General features: G+C 43.6%; 1 protein-coding gene across 2 annotated transcripts in view; it reads right to left on the reverse strand.

Moving 5' to 3' along the window:
- The window catches only part of LOC119970237 (FERM and PDZ domain-containing protein 1), a 178,421-nt gene that overhangs the window by 98,684 nt on the left and 66,336 nt on the right, over positions 1 to 13,401 (reverse strand). For both annotated transcript variants that reach the window (XM_038804525.1, XM_038804526.1), the window contains one exon: positions 7,262 to 7,413. In XM_038804525.1, the coding sequence (XP_038660453.1) occupies positions 7,262 to 7,413 (152 nt within the window). The remainder of the gene's footprint in view (positions 1 to 7,261; positions 7,414 to 13,401) is intronic.

The following is a 13,401-nucleotide window of genomic DNA, read 5'->3' on the forward strand; positions in this document are numbered from 1 at the left end:
TTTCCACGTCCACCAATGTCCAAAACACGGACGCTATGGGGCGCTCTGATTTATCGTCCATCCGGTGGGCAAGGACGGTCCCAACCCTTTAAAGGGAAAGCATCGCACATTAACAACAGTGGCTTGGTATGGTCAAAGTGAGTCAGTATATGGTAGGAGAATAGCTGTTTCCTCACTGACACAAAAGCCATCCCCTGGGCCTGGGACCATTCCCAACATTGACCTTTCTTTAGCAGGCGGTGAAGGGGGGGCCAGGACCATGGTAAGGTTCAGAATAGACTTGCCATGGTAATTTATTAGGCTCAAAAAACGAGTGTAGCTCCGTCGGTCCAATAGACACTGGGTCCTGACGGATGGCCTGTCCATGGCGATCCACACGATAGCCCAGGTAGGTAACCATGGTGGCGGTAAGAATGCACTTTTCCCTGTGGAGGCGGACCCTCGCTTCTTCGAAACACCAGAGAACCTCGGCCAGTTTGTCCAAATGTTCCCGGTCAGATGATCCCATCCTCGTCCCCAGTCAGTGAAGAATCCGCTAAAGCAGAACGCATTGACCAAGCAAGCAGAAAACAAAGGTTAGGTTTATTTATGATTTACAAGATCTCCACTCCCCAAAGGGTCTCCCTCCTCGACCTGCGCCCAGGTCTGGATTTTTATACTCGTAATCTAGTCCCCTGTTAAAGTGAAGCCCCACCCCCTCGTTACCAGGGAAGCTTGTATTCAGTGGCGGTCAGAGGGAAGCTGATAGTCCTGATGTAGTAACCTCCATCAGGGTTGTAACACTCTCCAAACTATCCTCATCACTGAAGTTTCTCACCACTGGAACCATTCTGGTTAACCTTTTCCGTACTCGCGCCAATGCATTCACATCCTTCCTACAGTGTTGCGCCCAGAACTGTACACAATAATAGAGGAGGGGGAAGTCATATTCAACTATACAAATCCATGATTACACCGCAGCTGGAGTATTATGAGCAATTCTTGACACCACAAAGGATATGGTGGCCGTGGAGGGAGTGAAGTGGCAGTTGCAGAGAAACTACATCGCCGGTTAGGGAATCTACAACTTGGGGACATAGTCTAAAACTTAGATTTTAGATTCAGATTTAGATTTATTATCACGTGTCCTGAGGCACAGTGAAAAGTATTGTTCTGTGTACCATGTTCATATACATGAAAAACATAGGACATCCAAAAAATATACAATGTAAATACATGGACCTAGACATTGGGTGAAGCATACTGAATGTAGATCTACAACAGTAGAGAAGATGTGTAGGGAGATCAGTTCAGTCCACAAGAGGGTCATTCAGGAGTGCGGTAACAGCAGGGAAGAAGCTGTTTTTGAATCTGTTGGTGCGTGTTCTCAGACTTTTGTATCTCCTGCCCGATGGAAGAGGTTGAAAAAGAGGATGTGAGTGCACGACCAGGAACCCCATTGGGACACGCCGCTTTCCGAGGGTTCACTTTCAAGAAGGCCGATCTGGCTTTGAAAGCTATGACGGTAGGTATGGGTGTGTCCAAGGCTGCTGTGGCAGTTGACAACTGTTGATGGTTTCCTGCTCGAACCGAGCATAGAATGTATTGACTTCGTTGGGGTGGGGTGCGCTGCTGACGGAGATTCTACTCGGCTTTGCTTTGTAGACCGTTATGTCATTTAAGCCTTGCCACAACCGACAAGAGTCCGTGACGTAGGCAGCACGGTGGCACAGTGGTTCGCACTGCTTCTTCACAGCTCCGAGGTCCCAGGTTCGATCCCGGCCCTGGCTCACCGTCCGTGTGAAGTTTGCACATTCTCTCCGTGTTTGCGTGGGTTTCAGCCCCATAACCCAAATATGTGCAGGGTAGGTGGATTGGCCACGCTAAATTGCCCCTTAATTGGAAATAATGAATTGGGTACTCTAAATTATTTAAAAAAAGAAAAAGAAATTCTGTGACGCTAGTCTGTGACTCTAGCTTGGTCTGATATTGTCTCTTGGCATCCCTGATGACTTTGCAGAAGTCGTACCTGGATTTCTTGTATATGTCAGGGTTGCCTGTCTTGAATGCCTCAGACCTGGCCTTCAGTAGGGAGTCAATCTCCTGATTAAGCCATGGTTTCCTGTTGGGAACGTACATACTACCTTCTTTCCATGCAGTCTTCTACACACTTGCTGATAAAGTCTGTGATGGTGGAAAGTCTCACGTTCCTCTGCTACTTATGAAGCTGTACAATCCCTGTAACGATTATGACATGTCTTGTGCTGAGTGTGACAGTCTGTGGGCTGGAGGTGCAGTGCCTTGTGTTTGATATTTTTTTCAAACGTTCATGAGACGTCGGCATTGTTGGCAACGTCTACATTTATTGTTCACCCCTAATTTCCCATGAGAATTGTTCTTCTTCGTGGTGCAGTCTTTGTGGTGTTGGTAAACCCACAGTGCTGTTCGAGATGGAAATTACCAGACCATTTGATGGGTGTAATAACCTGCAGTGTGGGGATGATTGTTTTCCCAGTGATCCTTGAGGAGTACGGGCTCCCCCGCTAGGGGCAGTATAGCTTACCCGTACTTGTATAAAAGGTCAGCCAGTCTGGAACAGACTGACAAGAGAGAGTACCTGGTGAAATACTACCGGTACTCATGTAAATAATTGTAAAATAAATGTGGTTTACTTTTTGCTTACTTTGGACTCCTCGAGCCTGAATGAAATGGATGTGTGATTCCCTACACTGAATTTGAGACTTTGCGCCGGGTGTACAAGGAGGTTTACCAGTTGTGTCTCAGATGTAAGTTTACCAATGCCCCCAGCCCCCACTCCCTGATTCATTCCAATCTCCTTTAATGCTGTGTTTTTATCCATTTTGGAGAATAGCAAGATTCTGTTTATGGTTGGCAGACACTCTGGCAGTATTATGCATTGAGAAACAATTTAGCACAATCATTAAAGGTCCAAAAAGGAAATCAATGAACTCTTGGCAGAGTAATATTCTAGTTGGTGCCAGCTGTTTAGTGCCCTGAGACACTGGCAGTAAAACCTTGTCTATTTCTGCCGGCTGTATTTGCAAGTGGCTACATTAATGACGCTGGCAATTAGCAAGTGATGAAGAAGCTGACAATCCGAAGCACAGCTCCTGCCACAGGGTGTGTGAGAGGAAGAGCATGGTCACAGCCAGTGGAACAAGGAAAATGTAGGCTACAACGGGCCCTTTATAGTTTATGTTTGAATGCACTTGGATATTCCACACACTACATACGTCTAAAGGGCCAAAAAGATAATTTGGGCCCATGGCTGCAGGAGGGAGGATGTACTGCAAATTAGAAGCCAGAGGCCCAAGTCTCGCATGAAATTGAGTCCCTTCTAGGCATTAATGTATTAGTTGAGCTGACTCAACAGAGCTTGTTGCACCTCAAAGGGCAGCTCACCCAATGTCCCTTGTGGAATTACTAGTTTGGGAATGTAACCTGAGCTGATAAGCCCCCTACCTCATCACTGCAGTAGCGCTGCAGAGCAAGGAGGAACAATCCTTCTTCTCCCAGCTTCACTGGAAGCGATGTAGCAAGATATTTTCCCCACAAAGGAATAGGTGGAGTCAATGGGGTGCATGGTGACACAATGGTTAGCACTGCTGCCTCAAAGCACCGGGGGCCTGGGTTCAATTCTGACTTTGGGTGACTGTGTGGAGTTTGCATGTTCTCCACATGTCTGCGTAGGTTTCCTCCCACAGTCCTAAGATGTGCAGTTTAGGTGGATTGGCCATGCTGAATTGCCCTTTATTGTCCAAAGGTCAGATGGGGATATAGAGTTAGGGGGGTAGGGCTGGAGAGTGGGGGTAGGGTGCTCTTTCAGAGGGTCGGTACAGATGCGATGTGCCAAAATGGCCCCCTTCTGCACTGCAGAGATTCTATTCCATGATCTAACTCGGAGAGTTGGTCTTGCAGAGAGTCAGCATAGACTCAACAGGAAAAATGGCCTTCCCCTTTTCTGTAACCACCCCATGATTCAATTCCTTCAGCAGTGGCCAGAAATCCTTAAAGAAATTAGGATATTGCTGGACTGGCTGCTGTAGAACTGGAAAATGTCAGTGGCATTAACGTGGTAAAAATTAAACCTAGTTTTACACGAATAATGTAGAAAGTCCTGAAACAAATGTGAGATCCTGCACTGTAAATTTAAACTGATCCATCGCTGCTTTTGAGACATCTGAAAACAGTGGGGATTGTTGATTGTTCAAATGAAATCATGGATGAGGCCTGAACCACTAGTCAATGTAAGGATGTGAAATTCAAATTTTATTTTTATTCTATCAAGGGATGTATGCCAGCATTTATTGCCCACCCCTAATTGTCCTTGAGAAGGTAGCGGAGAGCCGCCTTCTTGAACCATTTCAGTCCACGTAGTGTAGGTCCACCTATCGTGCTGTTCGGAGGGAGTTCCAGGATTTTGACACAGCAATAGTGAAAAAATGGCGATATTTTTCCAAATCAGGATGATGTGTGATTTAGAGGGGAATTTTTAAATGGTGGTGTTCCCATGCGCCTGCTGCCCTTGTCCTTCTCGGTGGTAAAGGTCACGGGTTTAGAAGGTGCAGTTACAGGAGCCTTGATGAGTTCCTGCAGTGCATCTTGTAAATGGTTCACACTGCTGTCACTGTGTGTCAGTGGTGAAGGGTATGAATGTTTACGGTGGTGTATGGGGGTGTCCATCAAGAAGGTTGCTTTTTCCTAGATAGTGTTGAGCTTCTTGAGTGTTGTTGGTATTGCATTCATCCACGCATGTGGAGAATATTCCATCTGATTGTGGGCATGCTAATGGGAGTAAGGAGATGATTAATAAGGTCACCACACACCTCTCAGCCTCTGACCTGCTCTTATAGTCACAGTATGTATATGGCTGGTCCAGTTCAGTTTCTGATCAATGGTAACCCCCAGGATGTTGCTAGCCAGGACTTCAGTGATGGTAATGACATTTAATGTCAAGGGAAAATGGCTGGATTGTCTCTTGTTGCTGATGGTCACTGCCTGGCACTTGTGTGGCGCGAATATTACATGCCGTTGCCAGCCCAAGCCTCAATGTTGCCCAGGCTTTGCTACGTATGGGCACAGGTTGTTTCAGTCAGGGAGAGAATGACAATGGAATAATTGTAAGGGTCCTTCCTGATTATTCCCTTATTTCCCCTTTCTTTTATTTTGACATTATCATTTTTGATCTATGGATAATTAATGGACATGTATTCTTCAAGTCAGGAAGCAAATGAATGAGGAATTCAGAAGTTATAGGAGAGAACACTGCTAGTCTCTGTTAGTTTGAACAGGAGCTTCAGATTTTTCTGCACCAGAGAGATGGGTTGGGACTCGGTTTGATTGATTGGCTGATAGCCAATGAATGGGCCAAAAGGCCATATTCTGCCCATTAACAGCTGATGATTGGATCCTATCCCAGTGGAATGATTTTCAGAGTTCCAAGGAGTTTCAGTTGGACTCCTGGAAGCACAGGGACAGGACACTCTCTCTCTCCTCCGTGTTTTCTCCAGAAAGGCTGTGAATTCGATATTCCTGAAGCTGCAGAGAACCTGAATGAATGAATCTGTAGGGGAACCATTACAGGCTGCAGACAATGTCAAAAACCTATCTCTCTCTCCAGAAAAACTGTGAGTACTGTATTTCTGAAACTAGAGACCTGAATTAATCTACATTATAAACCTCAAACTGAAAGCAAAGCTTGAAGGGTAAGGTGCTAAAATCCACCATCAGGGACAAAGACTCTTTTTTCCTTTTAGTTATGAGTTTTTTTTACCCATTTCATCTCCTCTGTGTTTGACTGTCTTGTGTGTGTGTGTGTAGAGGGTGGGGGCAAGTTAAAGTGGGGATTTAGGAATTAGATCATAGTTAACCAGTTGTATTTGCTGCATATTTCATTACAGTTCTTGTTATAAATAAAAAAAGTATTTGTGTTTACATTTACAACCGTGGTGACTGTAATTATTAAGCAGCCAAAGACCAAAGGCTTTGGGTATTTTTCTAAGAATAATTGATTAATTCAATTGTGTTGTGACTCTGGGTCAAGTAGGGCTGGAATTGACTGCGTACTATCCCAGGGTATTGTATTAGGGCAGCACGGTAGCACAAGTGGATAGCACTGTGGCTTCACAGCGCCAGGGTCCCAGGTTCGATTCCCCGCTGGGTCACTGTCTGTGCGGAGTCTGCACGTTCTCCCTGTGTCTGCGTGGGTTTCCTCCGGGTGTTCCGGTTTCCTCCGAAAGTCCAAAGACATGCAGGTTAGGTGGATTTGCCACAATAAATTGCCCTTAGTGACCAAAAAAGTTAGGAGGGGTTATTGGGTTTCGGGGATAGGGTGGATGTGAGGGCTTAAGTGGATAGGTGCAGACTCGATGGGCTGAATGGCCTCCTTCTGCACTGTATATTCTATGTTCTATGAACAACACTTTGTATGCTACCCAACCACGTCTTTAACATAATGATGCAGACATAACAAACTCCAGAGATTATGAGCATTCCCAAAATGTTTTTAAGGACTTCCTTATTGCAGGACTAGTATCCTGGAATTTCCTAGCTAACATTTTTGCTACATAAAGGTATGAAGGGATAATGGTTCAAAGATGGGTAGATGAAGATGAGGTACAGGTCCCATTGAATGATAGAACAAGCTCGAAGGTCTGAGTGGCTTATTCCTGTTCTGCTGCAAGACCATTGTGGGTGGACGCTCTGAACTTGTACTGCATGGAGAGGGGTGACCACTATTTCAGGGCAATGAGAGATGAGCAATGAGTAGGCCTTGCAGCATTGCCTGTGGCCAGAGAACAAATTTTAAAAATCAGTGCAGTGAAGAGGAAGAGAATAAGGCGGCCTGTTATATCTCAAACAAGACAAAAATGGGAGTGAAATAGATCTTGTGCAGTAGTGATAACAAATCAGCCGGCTGCTTTACATCCCACCCAAATGCCTTTGCCATTGACTTAAATGGAATAGAAAAGCAGGCACTGGGTGAAAAGAGTTACTGATTCTCCAACACCCATTTTACAATATCACCCAATACTAAATGTTGGCAACGCAGCAAAGCTGATGAAGTGTTGTTACAGGATACTGTGGGTACAGGAGGAATAGTGACACAAAGTCAGGGTTAATGTTAGAAGTGTTGCAATGGGCAAGAATCTCATAAAGTATCAGCTAATAAAGCTCCACCCCTATTAATCAAACTCTAACCTGCTCCCCGACCATACACCTCCATCCCCTCCTCTCCAATCTCCCATCCTTCGGTACTTACCTGCAGTGACAGACTTCACACACACCGGTGTTTCTTCTGATACCATAAATCCATGATCCAGCAGTGGATCTTTGTTAATCTTTACTGTCACCTTTAATGGGATGCTCAGCTGGTTCGTGTTACCAGTTGCTCCATCTGCTGGGCCTCGATTCCTTAAATCAGAAACAAAACAAGGTCTTATTTATCAATTATTTTCAGTATCTTCTCAAATTTAATCCATCTCCCACCTTCCTCCTCCACCAGAGCAGAAAACCCCTCACTGGAGGCCTTTCTCCTCCATTTTGCCTTCCTGGTAGAGTTGGGTTATTGTGAATCGCCTGCTCCTCTCCAACATCAACTCATTCATTTGCAAGGTCTAGAGAGAGCTCACCAAGGCAGAGCGAAAACTTCCAGCAGGACATTTTGAGATTATCAAAGGGCAGAAGACTTTGGGAGTCAATGGAATCAAAGGCAGCAGCCAGAAATCACAGAAGACCTGTGCAGGGTTTGGATGTGGCAACGTTTTTAAAAATTAATTTATGGGATGTGGGTATCTCTGGCTAGGCCAGCATTTATTGTCCATCCCCAATTGCCATTGAGGAGGATGGTGGTGAGCTGCCTTCTTGAACCACAGCAGTCCATGTGGTATAGATACTCCCATAGTGCTGTTCAGTATGGTTCAGTGTGGTGTTCCAGGATTTAACCCAGCAATGGTGAAGGAAAGGAGATATATTTCCATGAGGCTACAATCAGGATGCAACATCCTGAAGTAAAAAGAAAATTCCTGGAAACATCTATGGAGAGAAAAACAGAGGTTTTTTTGTAGCAAAAATATGTTTCTTTTTTTTTTAAATCACTTTTTTTATAAGTTCAAAGTGCCCAATTCTTTATTTTTGCCAATTAAGGGGCAATTTAGCGTGGCCAATCCACCCAACCTGTACATCTTTGGGTTGTGGGGTGAAACCCACGCAGACATGGGGAGAATGTGCAAACTCCACACGGACAGTGACCTGGCTGGAGTGCTGGTATCTGAGTGACCACTGTCTGCCTGCACAAGACGGTTGATCATCCCCCTCCCCATCGCTGTGTCAGGAAACAGGGAACTCACTGGAAAATTTCACTGTCAGCTTTTCTTCATCAATTTAAATTGGAGATTAAAGACTTGCCTCTGCTTTGAGGGATGGTCAGACTATCATGGTGACTTCAACAGGAAGCTGTCAAGTATGAATGGTGCAGGTTGTATCCAACTCATCAAATACTTTTACATTTCAAATAGCTTGATCAGATCATCCCTCAATTACATAAACCTAAAGGATTACCAGCTACCTTTATGGAACCTTCCCTCGTGATTTACATCTCTGGAAATGGGTATGCTTTACAGTTGAGCATTTATGATGCAGGGTTCTATACATCAGGAAATTGGGTACAAAGGTTAGCAGGCCTGATTGGTGGGCTGCAAAATTTACCACCCAATGCTTTAGTTTGCTAATTGCATAGCAGGGAATCTATGGGATAAAATGACCTCTTAAATTGCACAACAATTTTTCACAGAACAGCCTGGGTTGGAGCAAAGAGCCAGACTAAAGGAGCAGTTGACTGTGTTAAATTAAGTTTAATCTTACTTCAGTCTGTCAGGAATGCTTTGCTTCCAGATAGGGAGATTGACATGGGTTTATTGTGCAAATAAATAATTCATAAAGGCTTTTAAAGATCTCACAGAGAGCGACTATTATTGTTGCATTCTGGACAAGAGAAAATCTCAGCTGCTGAAAGTGCTCTATGTTTTTGAAAAGGTTAATTTTGTGTTATCTACAAGATGTTTTATACAAAAAAGCCACAATGCTTTTGGTGTGGAAAGGCAGCTTTAAAAAACTTGGCTTTAAAAAACCTGGGGCTTTTCACAGTAACTTCATATGAAGCCTACTTGTGACAATAAGCAATTTTCTTTTTTTTTTTCATTTTCATCAATGTGTGTGCAGCATATGGCTTATATCATTAATGCAATATTATAAAATAAAAGCCAGTAAAAGATGAGAAGATAAATGTAATATCCAGGTTAATCTAGTGAGACAGGTTCTGGGCACAAAGGCCCCTGGATGGTCCGGCCGGAGGTGGAAGGGCTGGTAAATCATGGGGGGCTGTGTCAGGTTGGCTCTCTGACACAGTTCCACTGTCAGAGCATTTTCCCAGTGGAGGGACTGGAGATAGCGAGGCTGCCCCTTCCAGGGAGATGGGTATCTGATGAGCATAATTAAAACCCAATTATAAAATTCTCTGGGTCGTTAGCCTTTTGCCAACAGCAGACAACTGCCTCCATTGTGCGGAGAGGTCGCCAGCTAAATCGGGCAGCCCTCCAGGAACAGGAGGGCAGGATGGTGGGGGGCAGGTTCGATGGTCAAAAGATGGAGCTTTAGGCAGGAACGGCCACCCCCAAGGCCCCAATGTTCTCCCGCACAGAGGTTTCACCTCCAACGCTCAGACATCTGAATTTTTTTTAACTTTCCTTGTCCAGCTCCTGAGGTACCCTGCATATATATCAGCAGCACCTACTGGCACTACTGAGGCTTCAGAATTGCAAGTCCTCTCACTTGGAGAACAGGAAGCCACCCAGCTACCTTTATTGGATGGTGGGCCTGCAGGCAACAAATACATTGAACGAGTGAAAGGTATTTTGGTATTAACAAATGCAATCAAGATACAGTACGCCTCACAACCCCTTTAATTGTGCACCGCACATCTGACAGATGTATACCATTACAAGAATAATTCCAAGATTATTCCCAGATTTCCAGAAAGCTCACTCTTTCCTGCCATGCCAGGTTGCAATGTCCAGTGTCCTTCGAAGTTCGGTCCATTCAGTCTGTTTTTGTCGCACCCAACTTCCACCAACAAGGCCCACCTAGCGATGCCTTGTTTTCCTTCATTAGATCTCCAGAAGTCACATCTGTTTTCTCTTACTTTGAACAGAGACATGGATTATTACCAACATTGTGCACAGCAGTAACTGCCTTGTCTCTGCTTGCCTGTGTCTCACAAAAACAGCACATTTACTGTGTCAATGTGTGAAAACTTTGATTTTCACTAGATTTCAGTTTGGGATTCTTCCCCAGGTTAACCAAATCACATGGGTCTGTCTTCAGGCAGAAGTTTAGTATGGCCACCATCCCTCCAGCCAGAACATTCAGTTTCACCTTATGTTAAAAGAGACATTTTAAAACATAACTATCTTGTAAAGTCCTGCATTTGTAACACTTTCTTTCCATGAGCATAGATTGCTTTATTATCAGAGGAATTACATTGTGCAACCATCAGCGAACATCTCCATTTCTGGCTGCATGATCAAAAGAAGGTCATTGATGAGACAGTTGAAGGGAGTTGTTCCTAGGTCCCTACCCTGAAGTACTCCAACAGCAATGTCCTGGGGCTGAGATGATTGGCCTTCAACAACCACAATAACCTTCTTTTGTGATAGATATGATTCCAGTCAAACAGCCTGGGTATAAAAGACCAATTAAACTCTGATGTTGGTTGAGATATAAACATTGACCAGGAGACTGGGCCCATTCCCCTGCTCTTCTTCGAATAGTGCTGCTGGGATCTTTCAAATCCATCAGACAGGGCCTCAGAGGTTTAATGTCTCAACTGAAAAATTGCACCTCTGACTATGTAGTGTTATGGGCCAGGGTTGAGACAACCCCAAAGTGTATCATGGAGTTCACCTGACCGATAACTTTTAATAGATTGTGGTTATGGGGAGCACACGGGCCTACTCTGCAGGTGTGATGCAACAGAAATCTACAGAATGTTTATTTATGATACCAGTTAATACTTTAGAAACCCACAGTAAATGTCTTAACAACTATCAACACCAATAATCCCCCAAAGAATACAGTACTCTATAAGTAGCCCTTAATCCTTCCTTGCAACATCCATAAGACAAAAAAAACCTTTTTACAGAAAGGCATCAGGTTTAACTTCTCTACAGAAACAGGTATTATTTTAAAATCACCAAAGGATCTGGAGACAGTCTTTATATTGCAGAGAAAGAGATTAATACACCTTCTTGCTATGACTGCAGCTATCCAGCTCTCAAAACGAAACTAAAACACACCCTGTAGCAGACAGCCCAAAGCAAAAGTAAAAGCAGACAGACAGCCCAGCTCCACCCAAACTCTGACATCACTGAAAAACACCCGTTTCTTAAAGGTACATCCACACCAGCTATTTTATAAACACCCATTTCTTAAAGGTACTCTCACATGACACCTCCCCCAAGAAAAAATTAAACCATCAACTTCAAGATGGTTTCATTTTTCACCTTTTCACTATCCTTTAAGAAATATGGACAGTGAATATGCATTTCTTTTTTAACAAAACAAAACACGCAAACATTTATAATAACAGTCCATTTTAGTTCTTCTTCCTCCACCGAACCTGCTTCCGTTCATCACATTTGTGACAAAGCATCGGCTATCACATTTTCTCATCCTGCCACATGTACTATTTTTAAATGAAATGGCTGTAACAATAAACTCCATCGAAAGTCTTACATTGTTATTCCGGAATCGCTCCAAAAACGTCAATGGAGTTTGTACCTTTTAAGTTTGAATAAATGTGAAAATGTTGCAAAGCCAGCACCAAACTCAAAGTCTCCTTCTCAATCGTTGAATACTTTTTCTGGTGAGAATTCAATTTCTTTGCAAAATAATCAATAGGCCGCTCTAGTCCTTCATCATCGTCTTGTAGAAGCACTGTACCTACGTCATTCGCATCAACAGCCACTTTGAATGGTTTTGTCTAATTTGGGACGGCTAACACAGGAGCAGTGGTCAACACAGCCTTCAGGCAATCAAATGCCTGTTGACACTCCACTGTCCACTTAGATTTGCTACGCTTCTTTAGGAAGTCCATCAGTGGAGCAACCACATTGCTAAAATTTGGCACAAAGTTCCGGTAAAATCCACTCAGGCCAAGAAATCACATTAGTTCCAGTCGGGTCGAGGGTATTAGAAACTCCCCAATAACTTTTGTTCTCTCATCCTCTGGAACCATTCGACCCTGTCCGATTGCATGGCCAAGGAAAGTGAGTTGGGCTTTTCCAAATTCACTTTTGGCTAGGTATATCACCAAAACCGCCTCCTGAAGTCATTTGAATAACTCCTTCAGATGCTTCAAATGTTCTTTCCATGTCTGGCTGAAAATTACCAGATCGTCGATGTATATCGCACAATTGGGTAATCGACTTTGTTAGTTAACCGTTGAAATGTAGCTGGGGCGTTTTTCATGCCAAATGGCATTACTTTGAATTGGTATATGCCATCTGCAGTCACAAAAGCTGAAATCTCCTTATCCCTTTCAGATAAGGTACCTGCCAGTAACCTTTAGTAAATCCAGTTTGGAAATAAAAGCTGATTGTCCCACTTTCTCAATGCAATCCTCCAAACATGGGATAGGATAAGAGTCCATTCTTGTAATTGTATTAACCTTTCTATAGTCCACACACAACCATTGGGTACCGTCTAGTTTAGGTACCATCACTATGGGTGAGCTCCATTGGCTGCAACCCACTTTAATTATGCCATTTTTAAGTATACTTTCAATCTCTTTGTTAACCTGTGCCAATTTTAAAGGCTTAAGTCTATATGGATGTTGTTTGATTGGAACAGCATTTCCCACATCTACATGTATAGCCATTTCAGTGCTTCCCAACTGATCTCCACAAACTTGTCCATGTGCTAACAATAACTCTTTCAGGTCAGTCCGATTTTCCTCTGGAAGGTAACTCAACAATTTATCCCAATTTTTAAGAACATCCTCGTTTTCCAATTTATTTTGAGGTATGTCAAATTCAAAGTCATCTGGATTGGTTCATCACTTTGAGTTAGAATCATTAAAACCTCCTCCTTTTTCTCGCCTAGAATCATTAAAACCTCCTCCTTTTTCTCTCCTTCCCTTTCAAAGTACCTTTTAAGCATATTCATATGATACACTCGGTGAGTTTTCCTTCTATCTGGCGTTAATTATTCACCTCACTTAATTTCCTTTCAATCTGATAAGGTCCACAAAACCTTGCCTTTAAAGGTTCACCTACCACTGGTAACAATGCTAAAACTTTATCTCCACTGGCAAAACTACGAACTTTGGATTTCTTGTCCGCTACC

This window comes from Scyliorhinus canicula, chromosome 8 (genome assembly GCF_902713615.1).
Source record: "Scyliorhinus canicula chromosome 8, sScyCan1.1, whole genome shotgun sequence".
In the NCBI taxonomy this organism is placed as follows: domain Eukaryota; kingdom Metazoa; phylum Chordata; class Chondrichthyes; order Carcharhiniformes; family Scyliorhinidae; genus Scyliorhinus; species Scyliorhinus canicula.